The sequence below is a fragment of the Anomaloglossus baeobatrachus genome, unplaced genomic scaffold (assembly GCF_048569485.1).
Source record: "Anomaloglossus baeobatrachus isolate aAnoBae1 unplaced genomic scaffold, aAnoBae1.hap1 Scaffold_318, whole genome shotgun sequence".
Taxonomy (NCBI): domain Eukaryota; kingdom Metazoa; phylum Chordata; class Amphibia; order Anura; family Aromobatidae; genus Anomaloglossus; species Anomaloglossus baeobatrachus.
Genome location: NW_027442579.1, coordinates 110,547 through 129,946, shown reverse-complemented (window position 1 = coordinate 129,946; position 19,400 = coordinate 110,547). Strand labels below are relative to the sequence as shown.

General features: G+C 52.8%; 1 protein-coding gene across 1 annotated transcript in view; it reads left to right on the top strand.

Moving 5' to 3' along the window:
• The window catches only part of LOC142269304 (centriolin-like), a 153,029-nt gene that overhangs the window by 41,004 nt on the left and 92,625 nt on the right, over positions 1-19,400 (top strand). The window contains exon 13 of the mRNA XM_075332401.1: positions 12,946-13,136. Coding sequence (XP_075188516.1) covers positions 12,946-13,136 — 191 coding nt within the window. The remainder of the gene's footprint in view (positions 1-12,945; positions 13,137-19,400) is intronic.

Here is a 19,400-nt window from a genome sequence, read left to right as displayed (position 1 = left end):
GCTCTCCTTCAAAGTCAGTCGCACTCCTTAAGACGCCTCATGCACTTCCTCGGGAAGATGGTGGCGGCAATAGAGGCGGTTCCATTTGCGCAGTTTCATCTGCGTCCACTTCAATGGGACATTCTCCGCCAATGGGACGGGAAGTCAACATCCCTGGACAGGAAAGTCTCCCTTTCCCAGACGGCCAAAGACTCTCTGCAGTGGTGGCTTCTTCCCACCTCATTATCACAGGGAAGATCCTTCCTACCACCGTCTTGGGCGGTGGTCACGACAGACGCGAGTCTGTCAGGGTGGGGAGCAGTTTTTCTCCACCACAGGGCTCAGGGTACGTGGACTCGGCAGGAGTCCACCCTTCAGATCAATGTTCTGGAAATCAGAGCAGTGTATCTTGCCCTACTAGCCTTCCAGCAGTGGCTGGAAGGAAGGCAGATCCGAATTCAGTCGGACAACTCCACAGCGGTGGCATACATCAACCACCAAGGGGGGACACGCAGTCGGCAAGCCTTCCAGGAAGTCCGGCGGATTCTGATGTGGGTGGAAGCCACAGCCTCCACCATATCCGCAGTTCACATCCCCGGCGTAGAAAACTGGGAAGCAGACTTCCTCAGTCGCCAGGGCATGGACGCAGGGGAATGGTCCCTTCACCCAGACGTGTTTCAGGAAATCTGTCGCCGCTGGGGGGTGCCGGACGTCGACCTAATGGCGTCACGGCACAACAACAAGGTCCCAACCTTCATGGCACGGTCTCGCGATCAAAGAGCGCTGGCGGCAGACGCCCTAGTGCAAGATTGGTCGCAGTTCAGGCTCCCTTATGTGTTTCCACCTCTGGCACTCTTGCCCAGAGTGCTACGCAAGATCAGATCCGATTGCAGCCGCGTCATACTTGTCGCCCCAGACTGGCCGAGGAGGGCGTGGTATCCGGATCTGTGGCAGCTCACGGTCGGCCAACCGTGGGCACTCCCAGACCGACCAGACTTACTGTCCCAAGGGCCGTTTTTCCATCGGAATTCTGCGGCCCTGAACCTGACTGTGTGGCCATTGAGTCCTGGATCCTAGCGTCTTCAGGATTGTCCCAAGGGGTCGTTGCCACCATGAGACAGGCTAGGAAGCCCACGTCCGCTAAGATCTACCACAGAACGTGGAGGATATTCTTATCCTGGTCCTCTGCTCAGGGAGTGTCTCCCTGGCCATTTGCATTGCCTACCTTTCTTTCTTTCCTGCAATCTGGGTTAGAAAAAGGTTTGTCGCTCAGCTCCCTTAAAGGTCAGGTCTCGGCGCTATCCGTCTTTTCTTCAGCGCTCTATTGGGAGACCCAGACGATTGGGGTATAGCTACTGCCCTCTGGAGGCCACACAAAGCACTACATTAAAAGTGCAAGGCCCCTCCCCCTCTGGCTATACCCCCCCCGTGGTATCACGGGTTCTCCAGTTTTAGCTTTGTGTGCGAAGGAGGTCAGACATTCCATGCATAGCTCCACAGATTTTAGTCAGCAGTAGCTGCTGACTGTTTCGGATGGAAGAAAAGAGGACACATATAGTGTTCCCAGCATGCTCCCTTCTCACCCCTGGATGGTGTTGTAAGGTTGAGGTACCTATTGCTGGTACAGGGCTGGAGCCTGACATGCTGTTTTCCTTCCACATCCCCTGGTAGGGCTCTGTGGAAGTGGGATCCTGCCGGCCTCTCAGCTCTGACGCCGGGCTCCATCCACAGACCCATTAGAACCTGATGGATTCGGAGCAGGAGTACGATCAGGGACAGGCCCTGCATCATACAGGTACTCTGTGTCCCCGGCAGGCACAGACACACTCCGGGCTGGCTGGGTGTTGTAGTGCGCCGGGGACCACAACGTGGAGTTGGTGTCCCTACAGATTACTGGGGGACTTTTTTGTGTATGGGAACGCAGCGCCGACCCCCTCTGGACCGGGCGGCGCTGCTGTGACTTGTGGTGCGCCGGGGATCCGCCGTCCGCGCTTTTACGGCGGCGGCGGTTATAAATTTAGTCCCCGGCTTTTTGGGCCTAGGACGCCGGCAGCTCCGATTCGTTCCCGCCCCCACCCTGTCATTCAGGGTAGGGGAGAGACGCTGTTCGCTAGCAGCGACGAGGGCTGGAGCCTGATTTACATGCTCCAGCCCTCTCACTTGGCACAGAGGGAAGCAGGCTTCCCGCTCTTGGCCAGGAACGCCCAGGGCCCGCCCCCCTTCCTCTCTCGAGACGCCGGCAGCCATTACATGCATGCCTGGCTGGAGGAAGGACGCAAGGCTCTGGGAGACCTGGACTAGGGGCTATCTGGCGACCACACACCCGCTTTTTTACGCGGGCGGTAAGCGATTTTTCTGTGCTGGTCCCTCTAGTGCCTCACGGTGTATCGGTGTACTGTGTACAGATATATAGATATTGTATTTCTTGCACTGTGAGGTCGCTTCTGGCTGCATATCCCAGATCGCTCTGTGGAAGCAGCAACATGTCATCCTCAAAACGCAAGGCGGCCAAGGCAAAAAGGGCTGTGTATACTGCGTGTGCTGCATGTGGGGCTAATCTACCAGCAGGCTCCGATGACCCCCATTGTGTGCAATGCTCCGACCCGGTGCTGCTTCGCCAGCCGGAGTCAGGAGAGGTAGCGACCCAGGCTGAGACGCTTGTAAGTTCTGCCCCGGTGACAGGGACAGACTTTGCAGTTTTTGCAGATAATATGTCTGTGTCTATGGCAAAAATCCTTGAAACCTTGCAATCTATGCATGGGGCTCAGTCTCTGGGCACGGCGAGGCCTCTGTCCTCAGGTCCCCCTTACTTGGAATGTATCCAGCCCACAGGGGGGTCCCCGGCTTCACAGGCCGAGGATTATGACTCAGATGATGGCCCCAGCCACCCTAAGCGAGCTCGCTGGGAAAGACCCTCGACGTCTTCACACTGCTCAGGGTCTCAGCGCAATCAGTCTCCCTGTGATGTGTCTGATGAGAGTGATCAGGAATCCACTCCTGGAACCCCTCTCAACCTGGATACCCCGGATGGGGATGCCATGGTAAACGACCTTATCTCAGCCATCAATAGGCTGTTGGATATTTCTCCCCCAGCCCCTTCAGCAGAAGAGGCGGCTGCGGAGCAGGAGAAGTTTCGTTTCCTTTATCCCAAGCGTAAATTGAGTGCTTTGTTAGATCACTCTGACTTCAGAGAATCAATCCAGAAGCACGACGCTCACCCAGAAAGGCGTTTCTCTAAACGAGGCGTTTGCGTCTTACGCTATCAATGCGGTCCTAGAATCTACCAGTCGCACCTCAATGGCGTCCGCCAATTCGGTAGTTTTGCGCAGAGCCTTGTGGTTAAAGGACTGGAAAGCAGATGCTGGTTCCAAAAAATGTTTAACCAGTTTGCCTTTGTCTAGAGATAGACTGTTTGGCGAGCCATTGGCTGACATCATTAAGCAGTCCAAGGGTAAAGACTCCTCTTTACCACAACCCAGAACATCCAAACCTCAGCAGAAAAAGTGGCAGCAGAGGTTTCAGTCCTTTCGAGGTTCGGGCAAGACACCATTTACCTCGTCCAAAGGGACTCAGAGGACGCAAAGAAACTCAGATTCGTGGCGGACTCACACACGCCCCAAGAAAGCAAATGGAGGTACCGCTTCCAAAGCGGCTACCTCATGACTTCCAGCCCCCCCCCTCCGCATCGCCGGTCGGGGGCAGGCTCTCCCGCTTTTCCGGCATTTGGATGTCACAGGTCAAAGACCGGTGGGTGACGGACATTTTGTCTCGCGGGTACAGAATCGAGTTCAATTCTCGTCCTCCAGCTCGGTTCTTCAGAACCTCCCCACATCCAGACCGAGCAGATGCTCTGCTGCAGGCGGTGGATTCCCTAAAAGCGGAAGGAGTGGTGATCCCAGTCCCTCCTCAGGAACAAGGGCAAGGGTTTTACTCCAATCTCTTTGTGGTTCCAAAAAAGGACGGCTCGTTCCGTCCTGTTCTGGACCTAAAACGGCTCAACAAACATGTGCACGCCAGGAGGTTCCGGATGGAAACCCTCCGCTCTGTCATTGCCTCAATGTCCAGAGGAGACTTCCTTGCATCAATAGACATCAAAGATGCTTATCTCCACGTGCCAATTGCTACAGAACATCAACGTTTTCTACGTTTTGTGATAGGAGACGACCATTTTCAGTTCGTAGCTCTTCCATTTGGTCTGGCGACAGCCCCACGGGTCTTCACCAAGGTCATGGCGGCGGTGGTAGCAGTCTTGCACTCTCAGGGACACTCGGTGATCCCTTACCTAGACGACTTATTGGTCAAAGCTCCCTCTCAGGAGGCATGTCAGCACAGCCTGAATGCTACGCTGGAGACTCTACAGTCTTTCGGATGGATCATCAACTTTCCAAAGTCGATCCTATCACCGACTCAGTCACTAACGTATCTTGGCATGGAGTTTCATACTCTAGCAGCGATAGTGAAGCTGCCGCTGAACAAGCAGCGGTCACTACAGACAGGGGTGCAATCTCTCCTGCAGGGCCAGTTGCATCCCTTGCGGCGTCTCATGCATTTCCTAGGGAAGATGGTGGCAGCCATGGAAGCAGTTCCCTTTGCGCAGTTTCATCTGCGCCCACTTCAATGGGACATTCTCCGCCAATGGGACGGGAAGTCAACGTCCCTGGACAGGAAAGTCTCGCTTTCCCAGACGGCCAAGGACTCTCTACAATGGTGGCTCCTTCCCACCTCATTATCTCAGGGAAGATCCTTCCTGCCCCCATCCTGGGCAGTAGTCACGACAGATGCGAGTCTGTCGGGGTGGGGAGCAGTGTTTCTCCACCACAGGGCTCAGGGGACGTGGACTCCGCAGGAGTCCACCCTTCAGATCAATGTTCTGGAAATCAGAGCAGTGTATCTTGCCCTACTAGCCTTCCAGCAGTGGCTGGAAGGAAAGCAGATCCGAATCCAATCGGACAACTCCACAGCGGTGGCATACATCAACCACCAAGGAGGGACGCGCAGTCGGCAAGCCTTCCAAGAAGTCCGGCGCATTCTAATGTGGGTGGAGGACAGAGCATCCACCATATCCGCGGTTCACATCCCAGGCGTAGAAAACTGGGAAGCAGACTTCCTCAGTCGCCAGGGCATGGACGCAGGGGAATGGTCCCTTCACCCGGACGTGTTTCAGGAAATCTGTCGCCGCTGGGGAGTGCCGGACGTCGACCTAATGGCATCCCGGCACAACAACAAGGTCCCGGCATTCATGGCGAGGTCGCGCGATCAAAGAGCTCTGGCGGCAGACGCCTTGGTTCAAGATTGGTCGCAGTTTCAGCTCCCTTACGTGTTTCCGCCTCTGGCGCTCTTGCCCAGAGTGCTACGCAAGATCAGATCCGAGTGCAGCCGCATCATACTCGTCGCTCCAAACTGGCCGAGGAGGTCGTGGTATCCGGATCTGTGGCATCTCACGATCGGTCGACCGTGGTCACTGCCAGACCGACCAGACTTACTGTCCCAAGGGCCGTTTTTCCATCAGAATTCTGCGGCCCTGAACCTGACTGTGTGGCCATTGAGTCCTGGATCCTAGCATCTGCAGGATTATCTCAAGGAGTGGTTGCCACAATGAGACAAGCTAGAAAGTCGAATTCTGCTAAGATCTACCACAGAACGTGGAAGATTTTCTTATCCTGGTGCTCGGCCCAGGGAGTGTCTCCCTGGCCATTTGCATTGCCCAAGTTTCTTTCCTTCCTGCAATCGGGGTTAGAAAAGGGCTTGTCGCTCAGCTCCCTTAAAGGGCAAGTTTCGGCACTATCCGTGTTTTTTCAGAAGCGTCTAGCACGTCTTCCTAAGGTGCGCACGTTCCTGCAGGGGGTCTGTCATATTGTGCCCCCGTACAAGCGACCGTTAGATCCATGGGATCTGAACAGGGTACTAGTTGCTCTCCAGAAGCCGCCCTTCGAGCCTCTGAAGGAAGTTTCCTTTTCTCGGCTGTCGCAGAAAGTGGCGTTTCTTGTTGCGATCACATCGCTTCGGCGAGTGTCTGAGCTGGCAGCTCTGTCATCCAAGGCTCCCTTCCTGGTGTTCCACCAGGACAAGGTTGTGCTGCGCCCCATTCCGGAGTTTCTTCCTAAGGTCGTATCCTCTTTTCATCTTAATCAGGATATTTCCTTGCCTTCTTTTTGCCCTCATCCGGTTCACCGGTATGAAAAGGACTTACGTTTGCTAGATCTGGTGAGAGCACTCAGAATCTACATTTCCCGCACGGCGCCCATACGCCGTGCCGATGCACTTTTCGTCCTTGTCGCTGGTCCGCGCAAGGGGTTGCAGGCTTCTAAAGCCACCCTGGCTCGATGGATCAAAGAACCAATTCTAGAGGCCTACCGTTCTGCGGGGCTTCCGGTTCCTTCAGGGCTAAAAGCCCACTCAACCAGAGCCGTGGGTGCGTCCTGGGCATTACGTCACCAGGCTTCGGCTCAACAGGTGTGCCAGGCAGCTACCTGGTCCAGTCTGCACACTTTCACCAAGCATTATCAGGTGCATACCTATGCTTCGGCGGATGCCAGCTTAGGTAGAAGAGTCCTGCAGGCGGCAGTGACATCCCCGTAGGGGAGGGCTGTTTTGCAGCTCTAACATGAGGTATTTATTTACCCACCCAGGGACAGCTTTTGGACGTCCCAATCGTCTGGGTCTCCCAATAGAGCGCTGAAGAAGAAGGGAATTTTGTTACTTACCGTAAATTCCTTTTCTTCTAGCTCTTATTGGGAGACCCAGCACCCGCCCTGTTGTCCTTCGGGATGTTTTTTTTTTGTTGTTTGCGGGTACACATGTTGTTCATGTTGAACGGTTTTTCAGTTCTCCGATGTTATTCGGAGTTAATTTGTTTAAACCAGTTATTGGCTTCCTCCTTCTTGCTTTGGCACTAAAACTGGAGAACCCGTGATACCACGGGGGGGGTATAGCCAGAGGGGGAGGGGCCTTGCACTTTTAATGTAGTGCTTTGTGTGGCCTCCAGAGGGCAGTAGCTATACCCCAATCGTCTGGGTCTCCCAATAAGAGCTAGAAGAAAAGGAATTTACGGTAAGTAACAAAATTCCCTTCTTTTCAGAGGCGTTTGGCACGCCTTCCTAAGGTGCGCACGTTCCTACAGGGGGTTTGCCATATCGTACCCCCGTACAAGCGGCCGTTAGATCCATGGGATCTGAACAGGGTACTAGTTGCCCTCCAGAAGCCGCCCTTCGAGCCTCTGAGGGAGGTTTCACTTTCTAGACTATCACAGAAAGTGGCTTTTCTGGTAGCGATCACATCTCTTCGGAGAGTGTCTGAGCTGGCAGCACTATCATCCAAGGCTCCCTTCCTGGTCTTCCACCAGGACAAGGTTGTGCTGCGCCCCATTCAGGAGTTTCTCCCGAAGGTGGTATCCTCTTTTCATCTTAATCAGGATATCTCTTTGCCTTCGTTTTGTCCTCATGCAGTTCATCGGTATGAGAAAGATTTACATTTGTTAGATCTGGTGAGAGCACTCAGAATCTACATTTCCCGCACGGCGCCCTTGCGCCGTTCGGATGCACTCTTTGTCCTTGTCGCTGGTCAGCGCAAAGGGTCGCAGGCTTCTAAGGCCACCCTGGCTCGATGGATCAAAGAACCAATTCTTGAAGCCTACCGTTCTGCTGGGCTTCCGGTTCCATCAGGGCTGAAGGCCCATTCTACCAGAGCCGTGGGTGCATCCTGGGCATTACGACACCAGGCTACGGCTCAACAGGTTTGCCAGGCAGCTACCTGGTCGAGTCTGCACACTTTCACCAAACATTATCAGGTGCATACCTATGCTTCGGCGGACGCCAGCCTAGGTAGAAGAGTCCTGCAGGCGGCAGTTGCCTCCCCGTAGGGGAGGGCTGTCTTGCAGCTCTAACATGAGGTATTTCTTTACCCACCCAGGGACAGCTTTTGGACGTCCCAATCGTCTGGGTCTCCCAATAGAGCGCTGAAGAAGAAGGGAATTTTGTTACTTACCGTAAATTCCTTTTCTTCTAGCTCTTATTGGGAGACCCAGCACCCGCCCTGTTGTCCTTCGGGATTTTTGGTTTGTTTGCGGGTACACATGTTGTTCATGTTGAACGGTTTTCAGTTCTCCGATGTTACTCGGAGAGAATTTGTTTAAACCAGTTATTGGCTTTCCTCCTTCTTGCTTTTGCACTAAAACTGGTGAGCCAGTGATCCCACTGGGGGTGTATAGCCAGAAGGGGAGGGGCCTTACACTTTTTAGTGTAATTGCTTTGTGTGGCCTCCGGAGGCAGTGCTATACACCCAATCGTCTGGGTCTCCCAATAAGAGCTAGAAGAAAAGGAATTTACGGTAAGTAACAAAATTCCCTTCTTTTTCCATCTATACATTTGGCCTGGGACAACTCACAAAAGTCCCATGGTTTCCAGTACCACCTATATGCTGATGACACTCAGATCTACCTCTCTGGCCCAGACGTCACATCTCCGCTGTCCAGAATCCCGGAGTGTCTATCGGCTATATCCTCCTTCTTCTCATCTCGCTTCCTAAAGCTCAATGTGGCCAAAACTGAACTAATCATATTTCCTCCATCTCACCTACACTCCCCACCTGATCTATCTATTACAATAAATAGCATCACGCTCTCCCCAGTATCGAAAGTTTGATGCCTCGGAGTGACCCTTGACTCTGCGTTGTCCTTCATACCAGACATCTAATCCCTCACCACCTCCTGCTGCCTTCAACTCAAAAATATTTCCAGAATCTGTCCCTTCCTCAATCCTCAAACTACAAAAATGCTAGTGCATGCTCTCATCATCTCCCACCTTGATTACTGCAACATCCTCCTCTGTGGCCTCCCTGCTAACTATTTTGCACCTCTCCAGTCCATCCTTAATTCTGCTGCCTGAATGATCCACCTCTCTCTTCAACGTCACCCCACTTCTGCCCTCTACAAATCCCTCCACTGGCTCCCAATCTTCCACCGTATTCAATTCAAACTACTAACACTGACCTACAAAGCCATCCGTAATCTGTCTCCCCCCGTATATCTCCGAACTAATCTCCTGCTACACTCCAAAACGTAATCTCTGGTCCTCCCAAGATCTCCTTCTCTCCTCCTCTCTCATTCGCTCCTCACTCAACCGACTCCAAGACTTCTCCCGAGCATCCCCTGTCCTCTGGAATTCACTGCCTCACCACGTCAGATTATCTGCTACACTTGCAAGCTTCAAACTCATCTGTTCAGAACTGCCTATAATCTCCAATTACCCCACTGCATCACCACCGCCACAGCTACTGCCTCACCACCATGCTGGACCTGCCCCCTGACCAACACCCCACTTACTGTCTCCTCCCCAAATCCTATTAAATGTAAGCCCACAAGGGCAGGGTCCTCTTCCCTCTGTACCAGTCTGTCTATTGTAATTTGTATATGTATTCTGTAAGGAACTCCTTCTCATGTACAGCAACATGAAATCATTGGTGCTCTATAAATAAATTAAATATAATAATGTTACCACTGATCTCTGGTGATGGATAGGAGGTGTTCTCAGTGATGTCACCGCTGATCTCTGGTGATGGATAGGAGGTGTTCTCAGTGATGTCACCGCTGATCTCTGGTGATGGATAGGAGGTGTTCTCAGTGATGTCACCGCTGATCTCTGGTGATGGATAGGAGGTGTTCTCAGTGATGTCACTGCTGATCTCTGGGGATGAATAGGAGGTGCTCTCAGTGATGTCACCGCTGATCTCTGGTGATGGATAAGGAGGTGTTCTCAGTGATGTCACTGCTGATCTCTGGTGATGGATAGGAGGTGTTCTCAGTGATGTCACCGCTGATCTCTGGTGATGGATAGGAGGTGTTCTCAGTGATGTCACTGCTGATCTCTGGTGATGGATAAGGAGGAGTTCTCAGTGATATCACCGCTGATCTCTGGTGATGGATAGGAGGTGTTCTCAGTGATGTCACCGCTGATCTCTGGTGATGGATAGGAGGTGTTCTCAGTGATGTCACTGCTGATCTCTGGTGATGGATAAGGAGGAGTTCTCAGTGATGTCACTGCTGATCTCTGGTGATGGATAAGGAGGAGTTCTCAGTGATGTCACTGCTGATCTCTGGTGATGGATAAGGAGGTGTTCTCAGTGATATCACCGCTGATCTCTGGTGATGGATAGGAGGTGTTCTCAGTGATGTCACCGCTGATCTCTGGTGATGGATAGGAGGTGTTCTCAGTGATGTCACTGCTGATCTCTGGTGATGGATAAGGAGGAGTTCTCAGTGATGTCACTGCTGATCTCTGGTGATGGATAAGGAGGAGTTCTCAGTGATGTCACCGCTGATCTCTGGTGATGGATAGGAGGTGTTCTCAGTGATATCACCGCTGATCTCTGGTGATGGATAGGAGGTGTTCTCAGTGATGTCACCGCTGATCTCTGGTGATGGATAGGCGGTGTTCTCAGTGATGTCACCGCTGATCTCTGGTGATGGATAGGAGGTGTTCTCAGTGATGTCACTGCTGATCTCTGGTGATGGATAAGGAGGAGTTCTCAATGATGTCACCGCTGATCTCTGGTGATGGATAGGAGGTGTTCTCAGTGATGTCACCGCTGATCTCTGGTGATGGATAGGAGGTGTTCTCAGTGATGTCACCGCTGATCTCTGGTGATGGATAGGCGGTGTTCTCAGTGATGTCACCGCTGATCTCTGGTGATGGATAAGGAGGAGTTCTCAGTGATGTCACCGCTGATCTCTGGTGATGGATAGGAGGTGTTCTCAGTGATGTCACCGCTGATCTCTGGTGATGGATAGGAGGTGTTCTCAGTGATGTCACCGCTGATCTCTGGTGATGGATAGGCGGTGTTCTCAGTGATGTCACCGCTGATCTCTGGTGATGGATAGGAGGTGTTCTCAGTGATGTCACCGCTGATCTCTGGTGATGGATAGGCGGTGTTCTCATTGATGTCACCGCTGATCTCTGGTGATGGATAAGGAGGAGTTCTCAGTGATGTCACTGCTGATCTCTGGTGATGGATAAGGAGGAGTTCTCAGTGATGTCACCGCTGATCTCTGGTGATGGATAGGAGGTGTTCTCAGTGATGTCACTGCTGATCTCTGGTGATGGATAGGTGGTGTTCTCAGTGATGTCACTGCTGATCTCTGGTGATGGATAGGCGGTGTTCTCAGTGATGTCACTGCTGATCTCTGGTGATGGATAGGTGGTGTTCTCAGTGATGTCACTGCTGATCTCTGGTGATGGATAGGCGGTGTTCTCAGTGATGTCACTGCTGATCTCTGGTGATGGATAGGAGGTGTACTCAGTGATGTCACCGCTGATCTCTGGTGATGGATAGGAGGTGTTCTCAGTGATGTCACTGCTGATCTCTGGTGATGGATAGGAGGTGTTCTCAGTGATATCACCGCTGATCTCTGGTGATGGATAGGAGGTGTTCTCAGTGATATCACCGCTGATCTCTGGTGATGGATAGGAGGTGTTCTCAGTGATATCACCGCTGATCTCTGGTGATGGATAGGAGGTGTTCTCAGTGATGTCACTGCTGATCTCTGGTGATGGATAGGAGGTGTTCTCAGTGATGTCACCGCTGATCTCTGGTGATGGATAGGAGGTGTTCTCAGTGATGTCACCGCTAATCTCTGGTGATGGATAGGAGGTGTTCTCAGTGATCTCACCGCTGATCTCTAGTGATGGATAGGTGGTGTTTTCAGTGATGTCACTGCTGATCTCTGGTGATGGATAGGAGGTGTTCTCAGTGATGTCACTGCTGATCTCTGGTGATGGATAGGCGGTGTTCTCAGTGATGTCACTGCTGATCTCTGGTGATGGATAGGAGGTGTTCTCAGTGATCTCACCGCTGATCTCTAGTGATGGATAGGTGGTGTTTTCAGTGATGTCACCGCTGATCTCTGGTGATGGATAGGAGGTGTTCTCAGTGATGTCACCGCTGATCTCTGGTGATTGATAGGAGGTGTTCTCAGTGATGTCACCGCTAATCTCTGGTGATGGATAGGAGGTGTTCTCAGTGATGTCACCGCTTATCTCTGGTGATGGATAGGAGGTGTTCTCAGTGATGTCACTGCTGATCTCTGGTGATGGATAGGCGGTGTTCTCAGTGATGTCACCGCTTATCTCTGGTGATGGATAGGAGGTGTTCTCAGTGATGTCACTGCTGATCTCTGGTGATGGATAGGCGGTGTTCTCAGTGATGTCACTGCTGATCTCTGGTGATGGATAGGCGGTGATCTCAGTGATGTCACTGCTGATCTCTGGTGATGGATAGGAGGTGTTCTCAGTGATGTCACTGCTGATCTCTGGTGATGGATAGGCGGTGTTCTCAGTGATGTCACCGCTTATCTCTGGTGATGGATAGGAGGTGTTCTCAGTGATGTCACTGCTGATCTCTGGTGATGGATAGGCGGTGTTCTCAGTGATGTCACTGCTGATCTCTGGTGATGGATAGGCGGTGATCTCAGTGATGTCACTGCTGATCTCTGGTGATGGATAGGAGGTGTTCTCAGTGATGTCACTGCTGATCTCTGGTGATGGATAGGAGGTGTTCTCAGTGATGTCACCGCTGATCTCTGGTGATGGATAGGCGTCATTCTCAGTGATGTCACTGCTGATCTCTGGTGGATAGGCGTCGTTCTTAGTGATGTCACTGCTGATCTCTGGTGATGGATAGGCGGCATACTCAGTGATGTCACCGCCGAGCTGTGGTGTGCTGTGCTGGGAATTGTAGTACACCTAGTTCCTTGGCTGCGGGTGTTTTTGTTGTGGACCCCTTGTGTTGAGCTCCTGCTATTAATGCAGTGTACCATCCTATCTGTAAGTCTATCTGAAGGTTGATGTATAATGTAACAGACTGGTGAGTACAGCTCTGGAGGTGACACAGTTCAGGCGGCTCCAGCCCTGATTCCACTTTGGGGGTTGCCGTCCCTCGATCCGCTCCCACTTGTCACGGTGTCTACTTTTTCAGGCCAGATCGCTGCTAATGAGGCCCTGAAGAGAGACCTGGAGGGCATCATCTCGGGCCTGCAGGAATACCTGGAGAGCGTGAAGGGGCAGGCCAAACAAGCCCACCAGCAGTGCCGGACTCTGCAGTCTGAGCGGGAGGTTCTGATGCAGCGATTGGAGGCTGCTGCGCTGGAGGCCGACCACATGAGGAAGGTAGGGGCCGCTTGTTATCACACCAACACAGAATAAGAGGCTGTGTTTATCAGATAATATCATTTATTACATTTTGAAAAAAGTGATAAAACATTAACCCCTTCACGACCATGGACGGATATATCCGTCATGGAGCGTGTCCCGTTAAGCCCTGCCCCCTGCCGCGAGCAGGCGGCGGTCGGCACACATATCAGCTGTTTTCAACAGCTGACATGTGTGCCTGCTAGCCGCGGGTGGAATCGCTTCCACCCGCGGCCATTAACCCCTTAAATCTTGCTGCCAAAGTCTGGCAGCAAGATCTGATCTAAATGCGCGCGGCCATGCTTTTTACTTACCGCCGCCCCCACCGGAAGTCACGTGCGTAATCACGTGACTATCGGTAGTTGCCATCGTAGCACAGGGTCATGTGATGACGCCTGCAGCTACGAAGTTTCACTTTCGTTTTTCCTCGGCCGGGAGCAGAGGGAAAAAGTAAGTGACTATTTCTGCTGTTTACAGCTGTATAGCTGTGATCAGCAGATAGCGATCAGCGATCGGATTGCTGATAGCTATAGCCCCCTAGGGGGACTAGTAAAATAAAAAAAAAAGTTTTAAAAAATAAAAAAAAACCTAAAAGTTCAAATCACCCCTCTTTCCCCCCCATTGAAAATTAAAGGGTTAAAAAATAAATAAATATACACATATTTGGTATCGCCACGTTCAGAAATGCCCAATCTATCAAAATATAAAATCAATTAATCTGATTGGTAAACGGCGTAGTGGCAAAAAAATTCCAAACGCCAAAATTACGTTTTTGGTCGCCACAAGTTTTATGCAAAATGCAATAACAGGCGATCAAAACGTAGCATCTGCGCAAAAATGGTACCATTAGAAACGACAGCTCGAGACGCAAAAAATAAGCCGTCACTGAGCCATAGATCCCAAAAAATAACGCTACGTGTTTCGAAAAATGGCGCAAAACGTGCGCCACTTTTATTGGACAAACTTGTGAATTTTTTTTAACCCCTTAGATACAAGTAAACTTATACATGTTTGGTGTCTACAAACTCGCACCGACTTCAGGCATCACATAGATACATCAGTTTTATCATATAGTGAACACGGTGAATAAAACATCCCAAAAACTATTGTGCGATCACACTTTTCTTTGTCGCTCCATTGGGAGACCCAGACAATTGGGGTGTATAGCTACTGCCTCCGGAGGCCACACAAAGTATTACACTTTAAAAAGTGTAACCCCTCCCCTCTGCCTATACACCCTCCCGTGCATCACGGGCTCCTCAGTTTTATGCTTTGTGTTGAAGGAGGCTGACACTCACACAATGCTCCACATTTTAGTCAGCAGCAGCTGCTGATTATATCGGATGGAAGAAAAGAGGGCCCCTAACAGGGCTCCCGGCATGCTCCCTTCTCACCCCACTGAGTCGGCGGTGCTGTTAAGGTTGAGGTACCCATTGCGGGTACACAGGCTGGAGCCACATGCCGTTTTCCTTCCCCATCCCTTAGGGGCTCTGGGTGAAGTGGGATCCTAACCGGTCATCCAGGCACTGGGACCGGGCTCCCTCCGCAGCCCCTGGTGGTATCTGCCGGACAGGAGATGGAGTATCGTCAGGGACATGGCCCTGCATCTACAGGTACTCTGTGTCCCCTTTGGGACGGTGCATGAAGCACCTTGGCCTCAGACGCTGCAGCGACTGCGGTGTGATTTTTTTTTTTTGACCGGGACTACCGCGCCGACCGTGCCTGTTTGCCGGCCGCGGTTTTTACTTTAGTCCCCGGCTTTTGCGGCCTAGTGTATTGAACTCCCGCCCCTGGGCCTGCCAGTCAGGGGGAAGGGCGGGACGGTCGGTATGACGCCGACGGTGAGGGCTGGAGCACACTTCGCTGTCTTCCTCCCCCCTCACTGTTCACTATGGGGCGCAGATTCCCGCACTTTTGTGGTTCCGCCCTCGGCTCCCTCCTCCCCTCGGAACGCCGGCAGCCATTGTTATATGGCATGATTCTGCCGGTGGAGATCTCAGAATGTGCTCACTGTTCGGCAGCACTGCAGCTCTAGGAGAGGGGGTTCATAACCGGTCGCCATGCGCTGGGACCGGGCTCCATCCGCAGCCCCTGGGGGATTCTGACGGACAGGAGACAGGACATCATCAGGGACAGAGCCCTGCATCCATAAGGTACTCTGTGTCCCCTTTGGGGGACGCTGCATACAGCACCTGGGTTACAAAGCTGCAGCGGTTGCTGTGTGGTTTGTGAGTCCGGGACTACCGCGCCGACCGCGCCTGTTTGCCGGCCGCGTCTTTAACTTTAGTCCCCGGCTCTTGCGGCCTAGTACCATATACTCCCGTTCCCGGGCCTGCCAGTCAGGGGTAACGACGGGACGGCCGACGGGACGTCGGCAGTGAGGGCTGGAGCATACTTGGTATCCTCCTGCCCCCTCACTGTGCACTGTGGGGCACCAGTTTCCCAATCGGGTGCTGGCCCCCCTTAGGTGCCGAAGTGTGTATATATATATATATATATATATATATATATATATTTATATTTATATTTATATGATTTCACTGTTCGGCAGCACTATTTGCTTTTGGCTATGTACCCTCGCTGATTACTAAGAGGTGACATCAGCAGGTCGTCCGCAAACAGTAAGGGTGCCAAGGCACAGGCTTTCTTTGCAACCTGTACCCCTTGTGCGGCTATATTGCCGGCAGGTTCCACCTATCATTGCAAATGCTTGGCCCCTGGGGCACTCACTCAGCCGGAGCCTCTGGCACGGGTGGGACCCTCGGCTCAGGTGGTACCACCGGTTTCCACTGCACAGATGGCAGGGACAGAGTTTGCACGTTTGACTGAGCAACTCTCTGAGTCATTCCATGGCCCAGTCTATGAACAGAGGGGCTGCTAAGCTGGAAGCTTTGCAGTCCAGAACGGTAACACAGGGCCAGGGAGCTGTGAGTTCATCGCCCCCAGGCCCCTCTGGGTCGGTATAACAAGGGGCTCCTGGGGTAACACCCAGATCCCACGGTGAGAACTCCGACACGGACCGCGGCCTCACACAGGCTAACCGGGCTCGCTGGGAACCTTCCACGACTTCACTGTCGTAGTTAAGGATGAAGCGGAGGTCGCAGCTCAGGGCTCTGAACCTAACGTTGCGCTCAATCTGGATACACCTGAAGGGGACGCCATAGTAAACGACCTTATAGCGTCCGTCAACCAGGTGCTAGACCTCTCTTCCCCATCTTCTCCTATGGAGGAGTCGGCTTCACAGCGGGAGAAACACCAGTTTAGGTTTCCCAAATGTACACGGAGTGCGTTTTTTTTTTTCGATCACTCTAACTTCAGAGAGGCTGTTCAGAAGCACAGAACTTTCCGGACAAGCGCTTTACTAAGTGCCTTAATGAACCCTTTTCCCCCCTGACGTAGTTAAGGGTTTGCGCTCAGTGTCACAGGGTGGATCCTCCAGTCTCCAGACTGGCGGCTAGATCCGTAGTATTTGTGGCAGATGGTTCATCTCTCATGGATGCCACTGACAGGCAAATAAAGGTTATGATGAAATCCATCTTTGAAGCCATAGGCGCATCTTTTGCTCCGGCCTTCGCAGCCGTGAGGGCTCTCCAAGCTATCTCAGCTTCTCTGGCTGAGATTAATGCGGTCGCACGTATCTCTGCTCCGCAGGTTGTGTCCTTGGCTTCTCAAGCGTCCCAGTCCTCCTCGTCCAACAGGCCACAGAAGAGCCAGAGGAACTCTTCTCCACGGCGGTCTAAGTCACGTCCTCCAAAGACCACCGGAGGCACCGTCTCCAAGGCGGCCTCCTCATGACTTTCGGCCGCCCCAACCGCATCCTCGGTCGGTGGCAGGCTCTCCCGCTTTTGCGACGCCTGGGGCCACATGTCCAAGACCGAGGGGTGAGAGACATCTGTCTCACGGTTTCAGGATAAGGGTTCAGCTCTCGTCCTCCGACTCGTTTTTTTCAGAACATCTCCGCCCCCCGAACGGACCGTTGCGCTTTTCAGGCGGTGGACACTCTGACAACAGAAGGAGTGGTGATCCCCGTTCCCCTCAGGAACGCGGTCGCGGTTTTTACTCCAATCTGTTCGTGGTGCCAAAAAAGGACGGCTCATTCCGTTCCGTTTTGGACCTCAAATTGCTCAACAAACATGTGACAACCAGGCGGTTTCGCATGGAATCCCTCCGATCTGTCATCGCTTCGATGTCCCAAGGAGACTTCCTAGCATCAATCGACATCACAGATGCCTATCTCCATGGCAGATCGCTCAAGGGCATCAACGCTTCCTGCGTTTCGCCATCGGGGACGAACACCTTCAGTTTGTGGCACTGTCTTTCGGCCTGGCGACAGACCCACGGGTCTTCACCAAGGTCATGGCTCCGTCGTAGCGATCCTACACTCTCAGGGCCACTCGGTGATCCCTTACCCAGACGTTCTCCTAGTCAAAGCACCCTCTTGGGTGGCTTGTTAACACAGTCTGACCGTTGCTCTGGAGACTCTCCAGAGGTTTCGGGTGGATCATCAATTTTCCAAAGTCAAAAATTGTCTCCGACCCAGTCACTGACGTACCTCAGGATGGAGTTTCATACTCTCTCAGCGATGGCCAAGCTGCCGCTGGACAAACAGCGGTCGCTGCAGACAGGGGTGCAATCCCTTCTTCGGGCCCAGTCGCACCCCTTGAGGCGCCTCATGCACTTCCTGGGGAAGATGGTGGCAGCAATGGAGGCAGTTCCATTTGCGCAATTTCATCTGCGTCCTCTCCAATAGGACATTCTCAGCAAATGGGACAAGAGGCCGACGTCCTTAGACAGGAAGGACCTGTCCTTAGACGACATCTCTCTCTGTCTCTGGAAGCCAAGACCTCACTTCAGTGGTGGCTTCTCCCCACTTCTCTGTCGAAAGGAAAATCCTTTCTGCCCCCATCCTGGGCTGTGGTCACGACGGACGCGAGCCTGTCAGGATGGGGAACGTTTTTTCTCCACAAGGCTCGCAGTCGTCCAACCTTCCAAGAAGTCCGGCGGATTCTGCTGTGGGCGGAGGCCACAGCCTCCACCATCTCCGCGGTTCACATTCCGGGCGTAGAAAACTGGGAAGCAGACTTCCTCAGTCGCCAGGGCATGGACGCGGGGGAATGGTCTCTCCACCCGGACGTGTTTCAAGAGATCGGTTGCCGCTGGGGAACGCCGGACGTCGATCTCATGGCGTCTCGGCACAACAACAAGGTCCCGGCATTCATGGCACGGTCTCAGGACCACAGAGCTCTTGCGGCGGACGCCTTAGCTCAGGATTGGTCGCAGTTTCAACTGCCCTATGTATTCCCTCCTCGGGCAATGCTGCCCAGAGTGTTGCGCAAGATCAGGTCCGACTGCCGCCGCGCCATTCTTGTCGCTCCAGATTGGCCGAGGCGGTCGTGGTACCCCGATCTGTGGCATCTCACGGTGGGGCAACCGTGGGCGCTCCCAGACCGACCAGACTTGCTATCTCAAGGGCCATTTTTCCATCTGAATTCTGCGGCCCTCAACCTGACTGTGTGGCCACTATGAGACAGGCCAGGAAACCAACGTCAGCCAAGATCTGTCACAGAACTTGGAGGATCTTCTTAGCCTGGTGCTCTGAGAGGGGGTTTACCCCCTGGCCGTTTTCCTTACCCAGTTTTCTTTCCTTCCTTCAATCGGGATTGGACAACGGTTGTCTCTCGGCTCTCTCTAAGGTCAAGTCTCGGCGCTTTCCGTGTTTTTTCAAAAGCGTCTAGCCAGGCTTCCGCAGGTCCGCACGTTCCTGCAGGGAGTTTGCCACATAGTCCCACCTTACAAGCGTCCGCTGGAACCCTGGGATCTCAACATGGTTCTACAGGCTCTTCAAAAACCACCTTTTGAGCCGCTGTGGGATGTCTCTCTATCACGTCTTTCGCAGAAGGTGGCATTTCTAGTGGCGGTTACTTCACTCCGTAGAGTGTCAGAGCTTGCAGCGCTGTCATGTAAAGGCCTTTTCCTGGTATTTTCACCAGGATAAGGTGGTTCTGCGTCCGGTCCCGGACTTTCTCCCTAAGGTGGTGTCCACTTTTCATCTCAATCAGGATATCTCCTTATCCTTCATTTTGCTCTCATCCAATTCACCAATATGAAAAGGATTTGCATTTGTTAGATCTAGTGAGAGCACTCCAGATCTACGTGTCTCGCACGGCGCCATTGCGCCGCTCTGATGCGCTCTTTGTCCTTGTCGCTGGCCAGCGTAAGGGGTCGTAGGCTTCCAAGTCAACC